General features: G+C 53.6%; 1 protein-coding gene across 1 annotated transcript; it reads right to left on the bottom strand.

The window, feature by feature from the left end:
* Positions 1–9,908: 9,908 nt before the first annotated feature.
* PDZK1IP1 (PDZK1 interacting protein 1) lies at positions 9,909–15,499 on the bottom strand. Its single transcript, XM_081087705.1, has 4 exons — positions 15,320–15,499; positions 13,053–13,161; positions 10,858–10,953; positions 9,909–10,305 (listed from the first exon to the last, which is right to left on the bottom strand). Exons 1-4 carry the CDS (start codon positions 15,384–15,386, stop codon positions 10,233–10,235), a joined length of 345 nt encoding a protein of 114 aa, XP_080943831.1. The 5' UTR covers positions 15,387–15,499; the 3' UTR covers positions 9,909–10,232.
* Positions 15,500–23,340: the final 7,841 nt, after the last annotated feature.

Below are 23,340 nucleotides of genomic sequence, written 5' to 3'. Positions count from 1 at the left end.
AAGATGAATGACAGATCATTACAAATTATATTAAGTGCCCTGAGGAAATGCGTGGGCTGAGCTACACCGTAATCAAGGGGAACTTACTTTGAATTGGTTTATCTAGAAAATTCTCTTTAAGAAGGTGACATATAAGTTGAAACCTGAAAGACGATCATGGAAGCTACCCCTACTTTTTCTCATGGGCCTCCTAGCAGCAAAATGATGGCACTTTGAAAGAGCATGGATGAGGCCATGTGTCCCTGCCACATGTCTAAGAGGGAGAAATGGACTGGGAAGCGGGAGGTTAATGGTGAGTTCTGTTTTGCGCACATTGAATGGGAGGTCCTGGAGGGCCCCAACAGAACAGATGCCCAGGAGACAATGAAAACCCATGAGAAAGACCTGAGCTGGGGAAGCTATTACCAAGCCACATTATAATGCCACGCTCAATGCTGCTATGAATATTTTTAACAAATATCTTTGTAAACTTGTTTAATGTTTTGTTAGATAAATCTTAGAAGTAGAATTTCTGGATTCGAGTTTATGAGGGCCCCCCATTGAATCTTCAGTACAAGAATGTGAAAATACAGGTTAGACTTCTCTGGGCGACCAAGACAGGTCAAACTTACCCTCCTCCTCTGGACACTAAAAATATGTTCATCAAATAATTAGTTACCTTGGGGAAAATTAAGAGTCCAGCCATTTTATGTCTATGTTGTCATTTAATCAAATGCCCTCAAATATTTTTTCCACTCATGGTACAACTGAAATTCTTCAAACACCTTTCCTAATGACTCTGGACACCATTATGAAGTGTGCCTTCAGTCACCAGGGCAGTGCCCAGTTGGACAGTTCGGTTACTAAAAGACAAAAAGTAAACTCATTCACCAGGAGCTATTTCATCCATGAGCATGCTGTTCCACCTCTTCTCTTCCAACATCTCCAGATCCCTCCTGGAGGCAAAATTTAACAAGACTAAACTCATCCACCTTGGTCAACACACTTTCCTGCATCACAATGACCTGGTTTACAAATCAGCCATCCGAACTTCCATTTTAATAACTATTGTCCGGTGGCCCATGAGCACACAGCTTTTTCTTGGGCTTTGCGTTGCCTGAGACCTCCATAAACCAACCGGTTGCCTAAGACACAAACCCTGGTGATGGAGGCTTCCTCTGTTGTGGTTGGATAATATGTAGCATACAGGAAGTCCTCAAGAAGTAAATGGAAGCTAAACGTGATGCAGGGCAGGGCCAGTTCTAGAATCCCAAAAAAACTGACTTCCAGCCAGGGCTCTCTCTACTAAGGTCACCCTCACACCTCCCCAGGGATCTCATCAATAGCCACTCCACTCAGACCCCCAACCTGGACAGAATCCCCGCTCTGCACAGGAAAAGGCAGGTTGCCGGACCAGCATCCATCTTTCCAGGGACTGTGTAAACTCTGCCACCTGGTTGCTATTCAAGATATTGCAAGCAATAGGGAGGGGAGGGGGGGCCGGGGGCGGAGATAAAGAATGGTGACAAACTTTTGGCAAAAAAATAGAGCCATACATTTCGTAAGCAAACTTTTAGAAAGTGTTTGGCCTCAAAGCAAACTGGAATCCACTGCCCCCCTCGCTACTTACGCTGTGGTGTAACGGAGTAAATGTAAAAGTATTCAACCCTTAGGAAACCAATAGTGAGCATGTACATTACAAGACCCTCAGAAAGGCTTATCTTCTTTGATGGAGACATTACACTCCTGGGAATCTGTCCTAATGAAGAGTCATTACTTGCCGAAACCGGTTTGGCTCAGTGGATAGAGCATCAGCCTGCGGACTGAAAGGTCCCGGGTTCAATTCCGATCAAGGGCATGTACCTGGGTTTCGGGCACATCCCCAGTGGGAGATGTGCAGGAGGCGGCTGATCGATGTTTCTCTCCTATCGATGTTTCTAACTCTCTCTCTCTCCCTTCCTCTCTGTAAAAAATCAATAAAATATATTTTAAAAATAAAAAAAATAAAAAATAAAGAGTCATTACTTGAGAGATTTAATAGAAAGGGTTAGGAACTAGGGCCATTCAGATAGAGGCAGTGTCAGAATACTGAGAACCATGGGGAGTGGCCAGGAATCAGCCCTTCAACCCGACCCCAGACAGGCACTGAAGTGGATGGGGAGAGGATCAGTCATTCAGGAGATGGTGGGGCTGCAGGGCAAGAGACTGCGGTTGTGCTTTCCAGGTAAATGGGAGCCCAGTGGGCTCAGCTGATCTGTCAACCACCCAGCGCAGCTGGCCGACTTGCAGACTAATTCCAGGCCTTACTTGGTAAAGAAGGACCTTTGGGAAGAAGTAAACATTTTTAATATTCTCAGCTGGGCCAGGTGATAGGAGTGAGCCTAGGGTAGGCAATAGCTGGTGGGCAATGGTAATGGGCTGTGGTTGGCAGACAGGTGGCTGTGCATGGTGGCCCTGGATCTGCAGGATGCCAGGTCTTTACATTGGAATCTCACCAAAAATATGAAGTAGATTCTCTTTTAAATGTTCATTTAAGGAAAATAAAACTGAGACCCAGAGAAGTTAACTGGTCGATGCGTATTAATTCATTCAAAAACACCAAGCACTTGTTCTATGCTGGGACTACGCCAGACGCCTGGGGATGCCCCACCCTCCAGGAGCTCACAGACAGAGTCCACCCTGTGAGTGTGGTAGGGAAAGAGGTGCCAGAGAATCATCCTGAAGGAGGCGAGGACGCAGAATGAAAAAGCATGAGTCCTGAACATGAACCCTGAGATGTGAAACAGCCTGGGAGGGGAGGAGGGGCGGGAGAGTATGCGGAGTCGCAGAAGCCTCCAGTGTGGCCATCTAGTGGCAACTCTAGATAGTGCAGGCAAAGCTGAAAGGAAGATAATGATGGCTGTTTTAACCCTCACTGAACATTTACTAAATGCTTTCTATACGTATTTAACTCATTTACTCGTCACCACAAACCTATACGGTAGCCATAATTTCACCCTTGTTTTCATATTCAGGCACTGAAAAGTTGGCAGGCTGCGATTTGCCCTGGGCAGTCTGGTTTCAGGCCCATGTCCACAGCCGCTAAGCTGCACTGGCCTGGAGGTGTGCAGGGCTGATCCTGGTTGGCTGTGTTTGGGAAAGGTCTCTCTAGTGGCAGGATCGGGGGTGGTGTGAGTGTTCAACAAGAGTGAAAACAAAATAACCCCAGCAAGATGGAGACGGGAAGCAGGGGAGCTGGTGGTAGGGGTAAGGGAGGGGCACTCAGTGTGAATCCATCCCTGGCCTGGGTGGATGGGTGCAGATGCCACTAACAGGAACAAGGGCTTAGGTTGGTGAGAGACCAAGAATTCTATTTTGGACTTGAGGTGCTTGAGGAGTTGAGAACAAGGCAACAGTGTCCTGGAGGGGATGGGGCTGAAGCCACGAATTTGGAAGTTGATACTTCAAAGGAAGTACTATAATAATGAAGTGGGTCAGGTCCCCAGGTCATTCTTTGAACAAGCATTGACTGGGGACCTCCTGTTTTTTCAGCTTGTGCTGGACACACAGGGCAGATGAGGTCTGTGTCTCACCGAATCCGGAGTTCACAGTGTTGTCCAGAGAGCAGCACCATGACCAACGTGGGAGCCTGGGGGGCTGAGGGCAGGTGACCAGGAGCAGCTCCTCAAGAAAAATGGCTCCTAGCCTATAATGTTGAGAGCAGGGGAGCAAGTAAGACATTGTATCTTGTAACCAGAAGACGGGACTATACCAGTAGTGCCCGTGGTGAGAGAAGTCTCTGCAGAGTGTTGGGCGTGAAAGACATGGAGGAGTGAGTGGGAAGGACGGAGGCAGAAACAGCAAATGCCGACCACTTCTCTTAGACTCCTGAAGGGGCCTCTCTCCGCTTTCCCAGATGCAGCTTTCCAAGGGGACTGTAAGGGCTGCGATGGTAAGCATTCTGTTTTCTTCTTCAGCTCCCATTTCTCTCTCTCTCTCTCTCTCTCTCTCTCTCTCTCTCTCTCCCTCCCTCCCTCCCTCCCTCCCTCCCTCCCTCCCTCATTTTCTCCTCAAGACAATGGGTCCAGTTACACAACCTGATCGGATCAGAATGGGGGTTCGGTCAAAAACCATCCTACAAGCCTTACGGAAGCCTTCAGCTTCGTGTGAAAATCACGATCACTGTGCTTGGGTGTGGGGGAAGTCCCTTGTTTTGGGACATTAGCTCTTAGGGCATGGGAGATTCTTCCATCAGCTTTCTCTGCCCACCGGAGTTCCCTCTCCTCCCTGACCCTTTCCCCACTTTTCCAATACCTGTCTTCACCACCCTCATCCCACACCCCCAAGTTTACAGCTGGAACTGGTTTACAGCCCAGTTATTCATTTGCAAAGTCCATGTACAGACTGTACCGGCCTCAGCAGTGCAGAACGAACCCGTGCAACCAGCCCCATTGTGGTGTTGCCTCAGAGGTCCAAGAGAGCAGCTGGGCCCAGCATATTCTGTCCCCTCCAGCCATGCAGAGCCTCTAGCCTGCCTCTCACCCTGACTTGCAACATGACTTGGGCAAGTGCCATCCCATCCAAGTCTGCAGGTTCCATAGTGCAAAATGGGCTGGGCTTAAGGATTTTGCTAGCTCTTACACACTGTGGTCTTGCATCCATGTAATAATAATAAAAATAAATCGCTAATATTTATTGAGCGCTATCTGTGCTAGGCCCTATTCTATGTATTTTTTTAATCCTCACCCAAGGACATGTTTTTATTGAGTGTGTGTGTGTGTTTTTTTGTGGGTTTTTTTTTTTTCTTGAGAGAGGGTAGGGGAGAGAGAGAGAGAGAGAGAGAGAGAGAGAGAGAGATTGGTTGCTTCCTATATGTGCTCCAGCCAGGGAACAAACCTGCAATCTAGGTATGTTCCCTGACTGGGAATCAAACCCACAGCCTTTTGGTGTACAGGACAAAGCTCCAACCAACTGAGCCACCCTGCCAGTACACTATTCTACGTATTTTATATGCAGTTTCTTTTAATTGTCACGACATCTCTTCTTAGATAGCCCCCATTTACTGCCCCAATTTACAGATGAGTAAGCCAGAACTCTGGGGTGGAGTTGACCTACCCAAGGTCACAGATACTAAGTGTCAAGGCGGCTGAATCGGGCTGCCTGACCCAGACCTGGGCTCTAAACCTCCCACTTGAGGGCAAAATCCCTGGCTCAGTTACTAACTGCTCACCTGAGCTTCAGGCCTGAACTGAGAACCCATTGCCCTCCTCCGTCGCCGGTAGCTGCCACACAGCTCCTAAGTGCCATGTGCCCATAAATGCGGCCACCCACACACATTCCTGCGTGCCCTCTGGCACCTGCCATTCTCAGTGCTAGTCACTAGCCCATATTGGGCCTTTGTGAGAATCAGAAAAAGGCGACCTTCCCTGCAGGCTGACCCAGGCCCAAGCCAGCTTGCAAGGCCTGGTGAGTGGAAGCACAGGCTGCACAACCTAGAGCAGTGTCCCGGCTCCATCATCTTCCACTTTGCTCAGGACCGTACTGGGACTCATCCCCTTTGACATAACTCTCTCTCTCTCCTGCCTCTCCAGGAGGCTAAGGTCTGCAGCAAACATGGTGTCCTCTGAAATAATGCCCCAGGGCAGAAGCCACTGGGCATCCATCCAGGCAATTTCTGAAAGGGCCACAAGAGGAGCACTGGAGGCCTAGCTGCCCTTGGAGTCCATGGGAAGATGGAGAAAGGAGCTGGCACAACCTGTAGGGCAGCGGTTCTCAACCTGTGGGTCACGACCCCTTTGGTGGTCGAACGACCCTTTCACAGGGGTCGCCTAAGACCATCCTGCATATCAGATATTTACATTACGATTCATAACAGTAGCAACATTACAGTTATGAAGTAGCAACAAAAATAATTTTATGGTTGGGGGTCACAACATAAGGAACTGTATTTAAAGGGCCAGAAGGCTGAGAACCACTGCTGTAGGGGTTCCTAGGGACAAGCCGTGGGAGGGTCTCTGGTCCCAGTGCCTAAGGGGGAAGAGCCCCACCTGAAGCTCAAGTTCAAAGGCTACACTGAATCTGCTCTTCCTGGGAAGTGTGCAGCCACCAGATGGCAGCCAAGGTTACAGGCAGACCAAAACCATCCCATCCCCCCCCCCCCACACACACACACACACAAAATAGAACAAACAAACAAAAATCTGAAGGCCAGAAGGAACAATGATGTTCAGAAGAGCTTGTCACCAATCCCAGCACCTTCAACGAAGAGAGAGAGAGAGAGAGAGAGAGAGAGAGAGAGAGCATGTGTGTGGGTGTGCCCATGTGTGTATGCACCTGTGTGGGATGGAGAGGTATGGACAGATTTACAGCTGGACAGATAGCTGAGGTTTAGTTCCTTCCTTCCTTTGAGTCTCTTCACCAAGCCCAGGGCTTCCCTTCCCCTGAGTTCAACCCTGTCCTGGGTGCTAGTGACACACAGAGGGAAGTGACCCCATTCTTGCCCTTGAAGAGCAATCAGGCTGGAGCTGGACAAAGACAAGTAAACAGACAGCAAGTTGGGGGGAGGCTGGGGGAGCCCAGAGCAAGCACCTAACTCAGGGTGGGAGGAGCTTCCCAGAGGAAGTGACATCTAAGCTGGGCCTAGATGGTCGTCTGGCAAGTCCTGGTGCCACAGTAACATGCATTATCTCCTTCCTCCCTCAGCAGCCCTTCGGGAAGACTTGACAGAACCAGTTTGCTGGCAAGTGGGTGGAGCACCTGAATGGTCCCACCAGCAGTGAGACCACAGCTGGAATCTGAACCCAAGTCTGCAAGACTCTCACTATCAAAGCCTTGGCCACTGTGTGTTCTTCCAGGGACTGAAAACTGGAAGGAGGGGTGGGGGTGGGGATGGAGGCGGGGGGTCCAGGCCCCTGGTCAGATCTGGAGGAGGGGCAGGTGCTTCCTGCCCTGGTCCCAGAGCAAGTCTGACAGCCCCAGCCATCTGACTCACCTGTGAGGTTGGTCCAAGGGGACAGGGCAGAGTGTGTGTGACTTGGGTCACATCCCCTCCCAGTGACACTCTGCACCCCACACCTCACCTCTACCCTGGGCCCGAGGAGACTGCCCAGCAGTAGTCCAGATCTGATGGCTCCTGGAAGCACAATCAGCAAGTAGTACTTCTGCTCATTACACCCTGAGCATGAGTGAAGTAATCTTGGAAATCATCTCGATGGCCTGGCGCTCTGGCCTATATGTAACAGGTGACACTCAAGATAGAACTCCAGGCCGGAAGTTCCTCCTCAAGTCTAATTGAAGTAAGCTGTGCTGCAATCTACCTTAGAGCTGCAGTTCCTGGGTGGAGCCTGCAGGGCCTGAATTTGGGCGTAATCTACTCTGTAACCCTGTGAAATCCACCTGTGTTAGGTAGGGGAAGAAAAAGAGAGGTGCAAGTCCTATTCCAGGAAGTAGGAGGAGCAAGAATGAGAGAGAGACCCCGCTGGCCCTAGAGCCAGGGTGTGCGCAATTTGAGCGTTCTGCCCGGAGAGCAAGTGGAAGGGGGGCTGGGGGGGGGGGGCGGGGGATGATGCGGCACAAGGAAGGGAGACTCCATGAGGGACTTTCCCCTCCACGGGTCACATCAGGGCAGCTTGGGCCTGTGCGGAGGGTGGGGGTAGCGGGGAGCAATGGGGAGAACCAGCTGGAAATAAAGAAAGGATGCAATGGGAGAGGGGACGGTGAGCGCTGAGCTCAGGTGGAGGGAGCAGAGGAGACCGGGCAGAGGCAAGGGATGAAGATACGAACAAAGGCCAAGAGACGCACCCAGAAAGAGACAGAAACGGTGATGGAGATCGGAGATCGATAAAGGCTGGGAGAGCCGGTTCGGGTGGAGAGGTCCTAAACCGGGAGGAAAGAGTGGGAAGGAGGCGGGAAGGCGTAAAGCAGCACCGGCCATTTGGGGGTTCCTGCGCGCCCACCCCACCGCTCCGCGGCTCCGGCCCGCCCCCTCATCTGTCACTCCGGAGCCTGGAATCCCCTCCGCCCCAGCCCACGGGCTCCCGCCCCAGACCCGTGAGCGCCGCCCCCTCGGGACGGGCTGTGCCGCCCGGATAGATGGTGGGGGGCCCAGCTGGTACGTTATCAGCCTCCTCCAGGAGCCGGCCTGAGCCGCTCAGCGGCTGCCTGTCGGAGATTAGGCCCCCGGAGGGTCATTAAGCGCCGCCCTGGCCCGAGCCCAACCTCCTTTCCCTCCCTCATCTGGCCAGTCGGGCAGGTGGGAACTAGCGATAAGGATTGGGGGCTCCAGCAGTTCTGGGGCCGACAGCCCCTTGTCCCCTGCCCCCTGTCAGGGCAGGAACAAGGGGGGGGGGGGGTAGTAGAAAGGTCAGTGCCAGCCCAGCACCTGCAAGGACCCCCAGAGTTCCCACCATCCTGGGCCTGCCAGCATGGGGAGGGGCTGAGGAGGCCCAGGAACCTGGGCAGGGCCCCTGCGAGCCCATCCCACCTGGTAAAACCTAACAGGTGAGAGGCGCAGGCTTCACTTGCTGCAGAGGGGTGGTGGCTCTGCCTCTGGGCCCTAGCAGGCCTGGGGGGCCGGACTCAAACCCACCCCACCCCACCCTTGGGACACCTTGGGGGCAGCAGTGGCAGGAAATGTAGGGTCATGCAAGGAGGGTCGGATCCAGGCAGCCAAAGCTCAGACCTGAGGCTGGAGAGGAGGAAGAGGTATTCTGCCGTTAGGAACCTCCCTCTTTCCTTCAGTCCCAGAGCTCTGCCCTCTGGTCTAATCCAGGAAGACTTCCTAACGGAAGAGGAACCTTGTTTGGGCCAAGAAAAGAAAGGAATATGCAGAGTTGAAACTAGCAGGGGTGGGTGAGGAGGCATTGCCCAGGGGGTGGCTGCTTGAAGTACAATTCCCAAGCAGGATTTCTGCTCATGATGCTCTGAGCATGAGGGAAGTGATCTTGAAAATCATCTTAATCATCACTTAATCAATCACAAGAGCTACTGCCACAGTTCACTGAGCTGAAGCTCAGGGAGGAGAGGAGATTTGCCCAAGTGCACACAGCAAGGAAGGGCAAGCCTGGGGCAAAGACCCTGCCACCCTTCTGTCCGGTCTTCCCATCGCTGCAGGCTGCAGACCCAGTGAGGAGAGAAGGGATGGTCCGGACTTCAGATGGGTCGCCCAGGGCATTTGAGTGAAGCCTTGGAACAGCAGAGGCATGGCTACAAACGGTGAAGTGAAGACGCTGTGACAGGCTGGGACAGTTGGCAGAGGGAGATCTTGGGGACAAGTGGTCTGCCTCCTACCTTGCAGCCCCACTCCTCTGCATCTGGGGGTGCTCCCGGGTGAGTCTGACTCTGGTTGTCACCCCAGACAGAGAGACAGAGGCTGTTCCCATAACAATGACAGTCACAGAAGTGAGGGGCCTGCAAGGTCAGCCAGCAGCTAAGTCATGCCTCCTCTCTCTCCTTCCTGCTTCACTCTCATGGGGAGCCTGGCTCCACCCCCACCCCTATCCCCACCCCAGGACTGGTTCTGTGGTGAGACTGGCCAAACCAGCCACAGAGGGGAAGCTGAGTTCAGAGAGGATGGTGACTCTTCCCGAAGTCACACAGCAAGTTGGTGGAGCAGCGGGCACTCAAATCTGCACTTCCTAAGTCCCTAGTCCAAGACTCTTTCCCACGCAGGAAGCCCACCCAGAGAGGCTTGTGGAGGGCAGGTGGAGCTGAATGGGTGAGATATAAGTGAACCCACCACAGTGCCAGGCAGCATGGAGCCAGCGGGAGGGGGTTGTGCTGCTTGGAATAAGGGTGGAGTGGTGAGCTCCCTGGCCCCACGGGGCCTCCCAAAGAGGGCTTCCTGGGTAACCCTCCAATGCCACCTGGAGAGCAGCGTTGGTACTGATTGTCACGATGCAAAACGCATGGTAGGGGCTGCCTGAGGGGCTGTTTCTGAGCCCTGGGAGCTTCCGAAGTACAAAAAGGTTTTATTCACAGAAATAAGGCCATTTCCACAGTGAGGGGAGGAAATGTAGGCAGGATGGGAGGTGCTGAGCTGACTGTCTCCTTCAGAAGGGTCTCCTGAATTGAATTGAGTGGGAGACCCCCCAGGAGACCTCAGAGTCACAGCAGAGTCCCATCCCAGGCACAATCTGAGTTCCGAAGGAGGATTCAAAGGAGGGTGGGGTGGGGTGTGGTGGAGAAGTCGGCCTGTTACTGTAGATTCCTGCTCAGAGGCATGGCATTGATTCCAGGCACCCAGGATCAGCGCTGGGGGCCAACGGCAAGTGGGGTCACATGGGGGTGCTCCGGACCTTGCCCTCCTCCTCCCGGACATTCTCATAGGCGTTCTCATGCTCATTGGACCTGAAAGAGGGTGACAGGGGTCAGTATACCTTCCCTCCTATCGCCTTCTCCCTGCCCCATCCTGCACTTGTGAGAACAGCATCTTTCAGAGGAGACTTTTGAGTCCCAGAAGGGGTTCCCCTGACCACATCTGGTCTTGTGCACCTGACACTGGAGGTCTCTCATTACCACCTCCCTGAACCCCCTCCACTGAGCCCCTCCACACAGGCCCCACTGAGCCCCCTAATGAGACCACCTCCCCACTGAGCTCTCTTCCCACACAGAGTCCCCCCACTCCTCTCTTTAGAGTCCCTTTCCCCACTGCATCCTTCCTGAGTCCCAATCCACTCACTGAGCCCCTTCCCCCACCAAGTCCCTATCCCCTTCCTCTCCCCAAACTAAGGCTTCCTGTCCCCATGGAGGACCTGCGGTCCTCATCAAGCCCCCGTTGCTCACCAGTCCCCTCATGCACCCTCTCTCCTCACTGAGCCCTGCCCCACCGGCGTCCCATCCTCCCCTCCAGCTCCGGCAGAAGCATCTGGTCCTGATGTCCCAGCCCCTGGAGCACCTCACCTGAAGCTGGCCGCCATCGAGGAATACTTCCCTTCCGTTCCTGCCAGAATCCCATCTTCCTTGTTGCCAACAGTCACGGCCATGTTCACGGGCTCCCTGGAGACAGGATTCATCAGGAGAGCTCTCTGGAACCCACCCTTCTTATACCTCCTTCTCCCCAAGTCCAGTAAGGCCTTGTCTGGGCTCTGGTTCTCACAAGTCCAAGGGCAGAGGCTGCTGCCCCTTAGCAGAAGCCCCTCTCTCCTGTGGGGCCCCGGGCAGCACCTGATTCTGGCCCCACTCCATGGACCCTCACACCTTCTGCCTGCTCTACGGTGGGAGCCACAGGTCCCAGCCCAAGACTGGCAGCCTCCCTTTGCTGTTCTTCTGGCTCAGCTCAGCCCCAGAGCAGACCCCGCAGGATTCAGGGTCTGCTCAAGATGTCCACAAGACTTTCCCAGGCAGCGAGAGCACCGTGGTCACCAGCCACTGAAGACAGAGCTGAGGTCAGTGGAGAAAGGGCAAAGCTCCTGGCCCCTTATTTAAGACTAGAGGCCCGGTGCACAAAATTCATGCAACTCAGGGGTGGGGGATCCCTCAGCCTGTCCTGCTCCCTCTCGCAGTCTGGGAGCCCTTCGGGAGTGTCTGACTAACAGCTTAGGCCCGCTCCCCTAAGCCAGGGGTTGGACATCCTTAGCACTGCCGCAGAGGCAAGAGAGTCTCCTACTACCACCTCTGCGCTCACCAGCCACAAGCCCGGCTTCTGGCTAAGCGGTGCTCCCCTTGTGGGAGTGCACTGACCACCAGGGGGCAGTTCCTGCATTGAGCATCTGCCCCCTGGTGGTCAGTGCGCATCATAGCGACCGGTCATTCCACCATTCAGTTGAATTGCATATTAGCCTTTTATTATGTAGGATTAAACCCCCTGAGTGTGGTCTCTGTCCCACCTCCCCGGAAACTGATTTCCTGAGGGCCCCAGGGACCCTTACTGCTGCTCATCTTGCCTTGGACATTCCACAGGCTGCTCAGACTTACTGTGTCCCAAATTAAACTCAGCAGTTGCCCAGCTCTGCTTTTGTGTTCTGTGTCTCAGGAGTGGTCTTGTCAGAAGCCTAAATGTTTCCCTGTCCTTCCTCCCTCTTGCCTGCTGCTGTCTCCATCCCTCCATCCCAGGGGGTCTGATTCCTAGGCAGCAGACAGTCTAGACATGTCGCCTCTCTGCATCCCCTTGTCACCTCCATCATCCAGACTCTCCCCTGACCTCATGCCCAGCCTCCGCATTGCTCTCCTTGCACATGCCCACTGAGGGCAACCAGAACCACTTGCAAACTTGCACTAGATCCCCACCGCACTGGGGAGAAGCCCACGGTTCAGCACATTGCTGTGCAGGGGCCTGCTTGGCCTGGGCCCATGCCTTCATCACTGGCCTATCTTGGACCGCTCTATTCCTCTCTCCACCCATGAGATCTTGTGCTGCTCAGTGGGCTGTGCAGGGCTACTCCTTGCACCGCGGCCCCAGACCATGTGGGTGAGAGCTGGGGCAGCTGTAGCCTTGCACCCAGGGTGGGCAAATGCTCAGTGGGCCAGATTTCAGCCCAGCCCCTCTACCTCGGTGCCCTGCCCTTACCTCAGGACCCCAGGGCACTCTTCCCTGCCTCCAGTCTCCATTCCAGGCCACCCTATCCTGAGACTGGCTTTGGGGTAAAGGTGCAGTGGAGGCCTTCTTGGACCACCCCTGCTCTCCAGATGGGTCAGGCCTGCACCGCACTCTGCTCTCCCCTTAGGGGCAGTACTTGCACCTCTGCCGGCTGCTTTCAGATCTGCCTCCCCTGCCAATGGGGAGCCTGTGAGCACAGGGGTGCCTGTCTCACTGCCCCTCTGTACCCCCGCGTGTGGCATGGCAGCTGACCCCAGGGAAGGACAGAGCCTTCCTTTCCAGAGGTTTCACAGCCCCCATCGTGGGCTGGGCAGCTGTGTCAACTATACAGATAGACTCTGAGAAGAGGAGCCATTTCCCCACCCTCCCAGTGAGTGAGCAGTGGGGCCTCGCAGGCAGGTCTGGGAGCCAGTGAGCTGGTGCTGTAGCCCAAGACGTCGGGCCTTTTACACCATGAGAGGACTGGACCCTGGGTTTCTACTGGAGCAGTAGCCATGGTCCTGGGGCCACCCTGGTGGTCCAGCCCCCAGGGTCCCCAGGGTCTCCAGGAAGCACTCACGGCTCTTCTTGGCACCAGAAGTGGTTGACAGCAAAGGCGATTGCAACGAGGACCAGGAACACGGCCATGGCGATCAGGCCCTGCATCCAGGGCTGCAGGTTCCCCAGGCCTGGAGGAGGGGAGGAGGGATGCTGCAGTGATCTGGCCACAGTGGGGCTGTGAGTACAGAGTAGGGGGAGGACCTTCCACCCCAAGGGCTGGGGCCTGTGCTAGAGGTCATCAGTCAGCTGCCAGGGCCAGAGGAGACCTTCTGGGTGGCAGGGATGGGAAGGAGGACCCATTGGACACTCCACTGAGCTGAAGAAAGAAATGGAGGTTTGGAGGAAGGAAGACAGGAGTTCAAAGAAGGAATGAGGAACTGAGGAGGGAACAGGCCTCATAATACTGTGTCTGAGGTCCAGGCGGCCCAGAGCCCCCTCATCATGGGCTACCTGCAGGGCCCCATAGGGAGTGTCTGGGCCACAGGGACCAAAGGGCAGCCCCCTGGACAGCCAGCCTAGGCCTGCCACCCAGGGGTGGCAACCCTCCTCCCTGGCTCCCAGCAGGCTGGGCAGCCCAGTGCTGACAGACCGGGCTGGCATCTGGAAGATCCTGTTCTGTAGCAGGAGGGTTCCTAATGCTGGGTGGGGCATGGGAATGAGAGACAGGCTTGCTGCTCAGCTATGGGTGCCCAGGTGCCCAGAGAGAGTGGGGAGTGGGACAGAACGCAAGACAGAGGGGCTCTCCTCTGGGTCTTCGGGGCCAGGAAGGAAGCTTTAAAACCTGACCCTTTCAGCTCCTCCAGCTCCGTGCTCAGGGGGTGAGGCCCTGCCCATGCACATCTCTGCTTTCTGACCATTAAGGGTTATGTTTAACCCTTGACATCACCTCCAACCTTCAAGGTTTCTCGGAAGTCTCTGTCCTCAGCGACTGGCAGCCCCAAAGGGCTCTTAACTGCCTGGGCAGCACTGTGCCCCGTGAGCCTGAGGAGCCTGGCCCCACAGAGGACATGCACACATCAGCAGGGAGAGGTCTCAGGAGGGGACAGAGGCTAGCAGGAGGCTTCAGAGGGTCCTGCCTCCAGCCCCAAACACCAGCATCCTAGGGCCATCCTCTATTTTGAGGCGCCAGGCTGGGCATCAAAAAGCTCACTCTGACTCAATCTCACTCGAAAGTCCTTCCTTAAGTCTACCCTAACGCCTCCTGCAGGAGTGAAGGCCCTGCCTCTTCTCAGCTTCCTCTGAGCCGGCAGGTGCTGGGAGGGAGGCGGGGTTTGGGAACTCTCTGGCCTATGGCCAGGTCAGATCTTGCTTCTCTCCTTGGGTAACAGAAGATTCACAGTGTGGTTACCCTGAGTTTCATACTTGCCAAAAAGCAATGTTTTGGAGTCGTTGTTTCCCCTAGAAGCAATGGTTTAGACACATTGTTTCCTCGGGTTAGGGGTTGCTCAAGGATTGGGAGTTAGGGCTCAAGCCCTTGGGGGGGCGGGGGGGCCCTCCTTGCTTCCTCTGAACTCTGCAGCCAACTCCCTCCAGACACACCATGTGTCTCTGAGGTGAGGCAGAGCAAGGGGCAGAGCCTGCGGTAGGAGAGAAGAGTCCAGGCTTAGGCTGCAGATGTAGCCTCACAGTGCAGGGCAGACACCAGATCTTGGGGTGTGGCACCTCACTGGTGCCAAGCTCTTCCACGCCCCTGACACGGCAGCCACAGTGGGAGGTAGGCAGGGCAGCTTTATTGTCCTCATATTATGGATGAGAAAGCTGAGTCTCAGAGAGGGGTAGTGATTTGCTCAAGGCCACACAGCAAGACAGAGGCAGAGCTGGGCAAAGAACCCAGGTAGGTGGGGGGGGCCACACTGGAGCACTGTCCCCTACCAAGGCCAGGAAACTAAAATGAGGGCTTCTGCCAAAGCCATGGGCACAAGTGACAGCTCGGCCCCTCCCCTGGCACAAGTGGCTCAGCCCAAACCCTGCTCCCAGGACCCAGCCATCTCTAGGGACATTCCTGCTCCTAGAGCTTGCGTCTCAACTCCTCTCCCTGATCCTAGACCTGGCATTTCCCCTGTTGCCTGCACTTCTCACTCATGGAAAAGAGTCTCAGGCAGAAATCTGGCTCCGAGTTCTCGGCCTTTGGAGGTTCCTCCATGACTCCAGTCTCTGCTCCCCTGTCGGAGCTGCAGGTGTCAAGGGTGGTGACAGAGGCCAGAAGACACCCCTCATCCACACCTGGTACCAGCACCCAGCCCAGCCCTCGGCACCACAGCCACCGCGGGCCAGTCCTGTGCTCACCTTGTTGACAGCTGGCGGGTGGCACTGCGGAGAGCAGGCCCAGAATGAGCAGGCTGAGGGCTGACATGGCTGCAGGTGGCTCCCAGGCCTCCCCTGGGCTCCCGGAATCTGTGAGGTCTGTGGGTGTGTGCTGAGATCAGCCAGAGCGTAGCCTGCAGTCTGGCCCTGGAGGAGAGGAGCTGGTAAGGAAGAAGACAAGTGGGAGGAGGAGGGAAGTGCAGAGAAACTGCCCTCCCTCCCATGGTAATGAGCTGCCAGGCCTGGCCTCCCTGGCGGGTGCCCAGCCCGCGGGAGCTGGCATGTGAGGTCACCTTTCAGAGTCTGGCTAAGGAAGTGGGTCTACAGACCAGGGGATGTGGGGAGAGTCGGGACCTCACCTCCAAGCCCAAGGCCTCCCCAGAGTTTTTACATCAGCTCCCCCTTCCTGGCGGGAAGGCTGGGCTCTGGGAAGAGAGTGACACATTATTGCTTCTGCCCTGAATGAGCCCATTGGGTGGGGCCCTTTGGAAGGCAGACAGGAGGATTAAGAAATTTGCTGGTTGGCTGGGGGAGAGTGGGGTAAACCCCAGAGGCCAGGGAAAGGTCAAAGCTACCCCTCCCGCAGAGCCTAGCCTATTTCCTGTTCTCCTCTCACCTGTCCCTACTCAGCCCAGACCCAGTCCTGGGACACAGTCCTAAGTCACAGTCCTGGCTTCTGTCCCTCTACGCCTGCCCGGTGCTGCACAGTAGCTCTCTAAATCCACCCTCTCCTGTGGGGTTCAAGACAGAGGGCCGAAGGTTCCCAGGCCCCGGGCTTCTCCACCCAGCCCCCTGACCTGGCTCGGTTCAGCTCTTCCTCTTGGCCCCAGATGTGGTTCCTGGGATCTGGGTGGAGCTTCCCTGGAACAAGATCTGGGCTTGGTCAGAAGTCTCTCCACATACATCTGGCCCACTTGCACCCATCACAGGGAGATGAGTGGGGGAACACAGCTGGGCTGTGGAGGACAAAGGAAGGACACCCTCAGGTGTCAAGGTCCAATCTGGGGCTCTGGACCCCCGAGCCTCAACCCTCAAAATCACATGGAGTTCATCGGGCCCCAGCTCAGAAACTGAGAATGACCCAAGTGCCTGTCGAGGCCTGGGGCCAAGGTCATGCTGGGTCTCCTAGCACCCTATGCCCTGGGACTAGGGGAAGCCAGAGATGCTTAGAGTCCAGCTCCATAGACACCAAGAAAGAAGGAGCCAGCAGACAGGGGCAAAGTCTCAGAGGTGGAGGGTCCCCAGAAGCCAGAGCATGAGCTAGAAACCCCTCCACAGCTTCCCTGGCCAGAAGCCACCAGACTGCTGCTCACAGGATCTCCTGGGCAGCCCTTTCTCCTGCAGGACAGGTCTTCTAGGGCTGACACTCAGACTTTACGCCTCGTCCCTGCTTCCCCAATTGCATGGGTGTGGGTGTGCACACGGCAGTGCAGTGGGCCCATTTCCATCCAAAGATGGGGTGTCTCAAGGTGATCCAAGGAGGCTTGGCTTACAGTCCAGTGGCCCCTCCATACATGGATATCCTGCTCTGCCTCCCTATCCCAGCTTGGTGTCCTCAGAATCTTCTGGCACAAAGTTTGTCTAGAACCGGCACCACGCATGTTAATGAACAGCCACAGGTTCACTGGCTGGAATGCCAGGAATGGGGTTGCATTTAACAAACATCCACAATGCCTTCTTAGAGGGTTTCAAGCAGGGGTGTCCGGTCAGGTTTGCTTTTGAAAACACCTCTGGACAGAGAGTGGAGAAGGAAAGGGGAACGCAAAGACTGGAGAAAGGGAGAACATGGGAGGCTGTACAACAGCCACACCGCCAGGGCTGTGGCCTGCACCAGAGAGGGGCAGGAGGAATAGATCTGAGCCCTCCTTATGAGGGGCCGTGGCTGCTAGAACATGGTGACTAGCGGGAGTGGGTGGAAACAGGGAGGAGCTGAGGGTGACTCCTGGCTTCTGGCTTGAGTCACGGGTGAAAGGTGGTGCCCAGCACAAGGCAGAGCAAGCTTCAGGATGTGGGGAGGAATGATGAGCTTGTGGTGCTTGTTGGCCCTCCAGAGGAAAAGATCCAGAAGGCAGTCAGATCCCAGGAATAGAGAGTTAGATCCAGGAGCCATCTGTGGTACAGCATGGGTAACTGAGCTATGAGAGTGCCAGTCTCCCAGGCCGTGTGGGGGGGCGGGGGGGCCGGGGGAGCTGCGGGGGAGCAGTGAGAAGCCAGGACACAGCCCCAACACATAAGGGTCTTTCATGAAAGAGGAGTCAGGATAAAGCAGGAGGAGGAAACCCCAGAGGAAGGGGTGTCCCAGAAACCCAGAAAGGAGAATCCAAAAAGACGTGGACAGGGAAGTCGCTGCTGTGAGCCCCCTCCAGCCAGCGACTCACAAGAGCAGCCCAGCCTTTCCCATCAGTCCCCAAGTCCCAGGTCCTTCCTCCCTTACCTGAGCAGCACCCCCACTTCCCTAAAAAGCCTGGGGAAGTACAAGGATTCCCTGGGCCATGCTTTGGGGTTGGGGGGAGAGTGGGATAAGCAGGAAGGACATCAGGTGACCAACAGGAGGAAAACACACCTCCCAGGTCAAAGTCCCAAGCTTTAGAGCAAAACAAGTTGTTCCGGAAAGGGGAGTGTGGGTGGACACTGGCTTTGAGGCTGGTCCCTGCTCTCCGGGTGTCCTCATACAGCTGAGGGGGGTCATCTCCCCATCTGTATGGACACAGCCCTGGGTCCCCATGGCAACAGGTTGGGCCCCCCTAACTGGTCTGGCTTGGAGCCAAAATCTGGACTCAGACCTCAGCAGCCCCATAGGGGTGGACCCTGTGTCCTCATCTCTGAGCTGCTGCCCCATCAGTGCTCAGTTCCTTCCTCCTGTTCCCAGCCCTCCTGAATCATCTGCCATCCTGAATCATCAGGCTCCCTTAGGCCCTCCATGGGGCTCATCCTTGTGTGCTTACCCTTCAGAAAAGCCCAAGTGGGCCCCTAGACCAGGGGTGGGCAAACTTTTTGACTCGAGGGCCACAATGGGTTCTTAAACTGGACTGGAGGGCCGGAACAAAAGCATGGATGGAGTGTTTGTGTGAACTAGTATAAATTCAAAGTAAACATCATTACATAAAAGGGTACGGGCTTTTTTTTTTTTTAGTTTTATTCATTTCAAACGGGCCGGATCCGGCCCTCGGGCTGTAGTTTGCCCGTGGCTGCCCTAGACTGTTCCCCCAGTCACCTTTCTGCCCATCTCATCCTGCCTGACATTCCAGTTGTTGCCAGCAGGTGGCAGAGTCCAGCTCCATCCCAGACTGGTTGTAGCAAGAGAAAGCAGGATAGATAGTACATTCAAGAAGCGTGCTGAGAGCACAAAAATAAAAGCTTTTCTTGCTCATTCTTATAATATTTTGTCTCATTAATGTCTTTTCTGCAAGCCTAAGAGCACCTGGAGACTTTGCTTTATTCATTCAAAGAGATCCTGCTTAAACCCCTTTAGGGCTTCCAATAGGTCTTAAGATAATATGCAAACTCCTTAGCCTGGGCTTGAAGACCCCACAACCTGCCCTTACCTTCCTCTCCAGCCTCATCTGGCCCCCGTGCCTCCTGTCAGTCCTAACAGTAGCCCAGCGCTCTCCTGCATCAGGCCTCTCCACACTTGCTCTTCCCTCTGCCTGCACTGGTCTTCCCGTCCCATTTGCCCGCCAGATGCTAACAGATCCTCCAAGTCTTGCTTAAATGTTACTTTCTCCAGGAGGTTTTCTTTTACCTCTCCTCTCCCCCATCTGAAGTTACTTCTTCTGTGAGTCCTCCCTGCTCATCTCTTTACAGCCATTATCACAAACTGCAATTACTAGTACATATTGATTTCTGTGTTCCCTCACTTGTCTGTCTCCCCAGGTACAGAGCGCCGTGCCTGAGCACACACCCAGAAAATACTTTATGAAAGTAAGTCTCAGTATACTCAGTACCCCACCTCTGGCCTGACAGCTAGTGGAAGCTCGGAAAATGCTTGAGTAAATAAAGCATTTTAGCGCTAGTTGGATCCTTCTCTTTCTCTATCCTCTAGCTGTGGGGACAGAGCCTAGGTCTGATTCATCTCTGTATGTCATCATAGCTCAGAGAAGTTGAAGCTATCCAGTCCAGAGTGAGAGTGAGCCCCCCATCCCTAGAGGTGTGCAAGCAGAAGCAAAGAGCCAGGTCATGCAACAGGAGCATCTACATAATGGGCCTGGCCCTTCCAGCTCTGGAAGCCTGTGATTCTGTGACTCTGTTAACAGATTAGAGGAGATTTTTGTATTGTAGTCAGGTTCTGAGGAAGTGGGCCGGTGAGGGCTGTGTCTCCCCGCAGACTCAGCATTCCATCCACCTGGCTCCCCTTCACTTAGCAATCCCTTCACAAGGGCCCGTGGGCAGAACTCAGAGATTCATGAACTTGCATGGGGAATACATCACAGCTGTTATTCACTAACCTCTAACTGAAAGTTACCATTTTCTTCCATTAGGAATGAAGGCAACAAACCACAGTGTCCCTGTGGTATGTTCATACTGCCATGCACTGTGGCAGACATCTGGAGATATCGCGTATGCTCATCACTCTGGAAGGATAGCAGTCACTGGACCTTCCACTAGATATTATTATTTAATACAGTATAAAGATACACATGACTGACTCTATTACAAACTTACATTTTTAATATTTTGGTAACTGTATTTCAATATAATTGATTTCCTTTGCTATGCTACACACTTTATTGTATGCATTTAAAAACGTCACTCTGGCCCTGGCCAGTGTGGCTAAGTTGGTTGAGTGTAGTCCCGTGCACCAAAAAGTTGCCAGTTCCATTCCCGGTCAGGACACATGCCCACGTTACAGGTTCAATTCCTAGTTGTGGTGCCTGTGGGAGGCAACCGATCAATGTCCCTCTTTCTCTCTCAGGGTTCATGGGGCTCCCCAAACTGCCCAAGGCACAAAAAGGCTTAAGAAGTTCTGACCCACCTGGGAGCCTGTGGCAGGTTAGCAGAAAACAATGCCACTGGAGAAAGATTGGCAGAAGTTTCCTAGGACTGGGAGCTGGGAACTATGGTCAGATTGAATAGGTGCTCACCCCCCACAGAGAACCCTGTGCCTGGGAGCAAGAAGGGACAGCAAGCAGCCCTCAGAGCCAGCCAAGCCGGAATGTACTGTCTGTGACTCCTGGGTCCTAGGCTACTCCACCTGGGCCAGTGAGATTTATGGCCAGGACCGCCCAGTGAGGGAAGATCAATCACCTCTGCCTGCTGCCCACTCACTCAGCCAAGGCACTGACGGGCTGGCTCTGCCAGGAGCCCTGCCCGCCAGCAGAGGTCCCAAGGCCAACTTTTTACCAAGTGGTTCCAGCACAGCCCCGCTGGCCTGTCCAAGGCCACGGGCCGGGCCGGCTGTGGGATCAAGGGGTGCTGGTTTCTAGGAACAAGGGGTTCCTTCTGGCCTAACGGCTTATCCTGAGTAGCATGATCTTGCTCCTCATTTTTCAGCTGGGGACACTGTGACACAGAAAGGGACAGTCACTACCTGAAGGCCGCACAGTGAGTTAGTAGGAGAGACAGGGCTGAACCTCAGGCATCCCTGTGTCCAGGGCTCAGTCCCTCTGTCAAGCACCAACTGGTTGGTCAGTTTTCCAAATAGCATCTGGTCTGCTTTCATTCATTCACTCAACACATATGTAGTATCTACTATGGGACTGGAAACACAGGAGTGAACAGGACAGAGCTTACATTATACAATTATCTGATTACAACTGCACCAAATGTTTCAAAGGAGATAAAAGGGTGCTAAAAGTATATAATGGAGATACCATCTAGTCTGGAGGGGGAGGCGGTAGTAAGTCTGAAGTTTATTCATTCATTCAACAGATATAGATTGAATACCTCCTGTGGACCAGGCACTATTGGAAATGCCAGGAATACAGCAATAAACCAAACAAGTCCCTGTCCTCAGAGAGCTTACATTCTGTCAGGGTCAACCAGGAAACAAACAAACAGATAGATCAAATGGGTCAGATGGGGAGAGGGGAAAGACAAGACAGGATCAGGAGAATGGAGTGCTGGCAGGGCAGGGGCACTAGTTCACAGAGATTCGCCAGCGAAAGCTCCTCTAAGAGGTGACGTCTGAGAACAGAAGTGAGGAAACAAGATGCTTAGCTGTCAGAGAAGAGAGGAGAGGATCACATTCAAGGTGAACAAATGGCAGTGCAAAGGCCCTAAGGAAAGAGCTTGAAGGGCGTGTCCGTGAGGCAGAGGGAAAGGGGGAGAGAGGACTGTGTTTTGAGGGTAAAGCCAACATAATTTGGAATGTGAGAGAGAGAGGAGCCAGGGTGGTTTCAAGGTTTGAGTCTGCTCAGTGAGATAGACAGCAATGGGGAGGTTCAGGAAGGACAGGGCGTTATTGTTCGGGATGCAGGGGTCACGAGTTTGGTTGGGAGATGGGTGTGTGAGTCTGGAATTCAGAGGCGAGGTCCAGGCTGGAGAATTGCATTTGGGAGGTGTCAGGTGCCGGAAGCCGTTCCATCCTTGCTGCTTGACACAGTGGCTGCAGGGAAGAAACATCTGCACAGTATATGTTCCAAGGGACCTGGCATATATGGCATACTGTTCTTAATATGTTTGCTCCCCTTCTATGTGTTCTAACCAGGGCCACCTCCCCGAGAAAGGTTGTTTCCCCAGGTGGGAATGTTTCCCTGGAGTTAGGGATTAACGGGACTAGGGAAGGGAATGAATCAGTAAAACCCCCTAGTGTTACAGAAATACCGTGTACTACTTCTGAGGAACTTAGACTAAGGCTGTTAGCAATAAATTTAGGACTTGCTAGGCCCACATCCCCAGGGGTCTACCCACATCCCCAGAGGTCTACCCATCAGAGAAAGTACCAAAGCCTATATACCCCTAAAAACCCGCCAACACAGGGCAGTCCCAAGGAAGACACCAGCAAGGCTAAAAGGACATAACCTTTACTTAGGCCATAGAACAGAAAAATCTCCTTCAGTTATTTCCTTGGAGCAGTAGAATAGTGACCTTGGAATAGAAATAACAAACTAGCCCTTATTATGGAACACAGAGACTACCTTTAGAATAGAATGTAGAAACATAGACAATAGATAAGATTAAAATCAACAGAGCTAGATAGAGTTAAGATTTTTAGCAAAGGTCAGATATGGAACTATAAACATAAAACAAGGAACTGTAGAAGGTCAAAGGAGGACCCAAAATATACTATGATGTAACTATAGAGGCATGCTTGTAGAATCAAATAGTATAAATACAGATGTAACAGGACAATAAAAGAAGAACCTAACTATGCTGATCATCTGAACGCTGTCTCCGTGTCCTTCATTCTTTTCTGATGCCATCCACACCTTAAGGAACCCCTGGACCACTGGGGCTGGACCCCGGCAGTCAGGCAGTGGTGGAGGAGCTCCCAGGACATAGAGAGATCTGAAGTGCTGGGCTTGGGGAAGGGCAGATGGAAAGGAGTGTAGGCAGGGAGATCAGCCTAGCTGGATAGCAGAGGACAGTTGGAAAGGGGTCTTGAGCCAATGTTATCACCGATAAGGGTTTAATCTCCAACATTTATAGGGAACTCATACAACTTAACTAAAGGAAGATAAACAACCCAATAAAAAAATGGGCAAAGGACCTAAATAGACACTTTTCAAAAGAGGACATTCAGAAAGCCAAGTGAAATATGAAAACATGCTCAAAGTCACTAATCATCCGAGAGATGCAAATCAAAACAACAATGAGGTACCATCTCACACCTGTCAGACTGGCTATCATCAACAAATCAACAAACGACAAGTGCTGGAGAGGATGTGGAGAAAAAGGAACACTCATGCACTGCTGGTGGGAATGAAGACTGGTGCAGCCACTATGGAAGACAGTATGGAGTTTCCTCAAAAAACTAAAAATGGAACTCCCATTTGACCCCGTGACCCCACTTCTGGGAATATACCCCAAGAAAACAGAAACACCAGTCAGAAAGGATATATGCA

The sequence above is a fragment of the Myotis nattereri genome (genome assembly GCF_964212035.1).
Source record: "Myotis nattereri genome assembly, chromosome: 3".
In the NCBI taxonomy this organism is placed as follows: Eukaryota; Metazoa; Chordata; class Mammalia; order Chiroptera; family Vespertilionidae; genus Myotis; species Myotis nattereri.
Note: the sequence above shows the minus strand (reverse complement) of the source record. Positions and strands in the feature narration are given on the sequence as shown.

Coding starts and splice junctions, on each gene's coding strand:
- PDZK1IP1 (XM_081087705.1), bottom strand. CDS start 15,386: ATGTCAGCCCTCAGCCTGCTCATTCTGGGCCTGCTCTCCGCAGTGCCA. Junction 13,162..15,319: donor ACCCGCCAGCTGTCAACAAG/GTGAGCACAGGA, acceptor CCCCTCCTCCAG/GCCTGGGGAACCTGCAGCCC. Junction 10,306..10,857: donor TCGATGGCGGCCAGCTTCAG/GTGAGGTGCTCC, acceptor ACCCTCTTTCAG/GTCCAATGAGCATGAGAACG.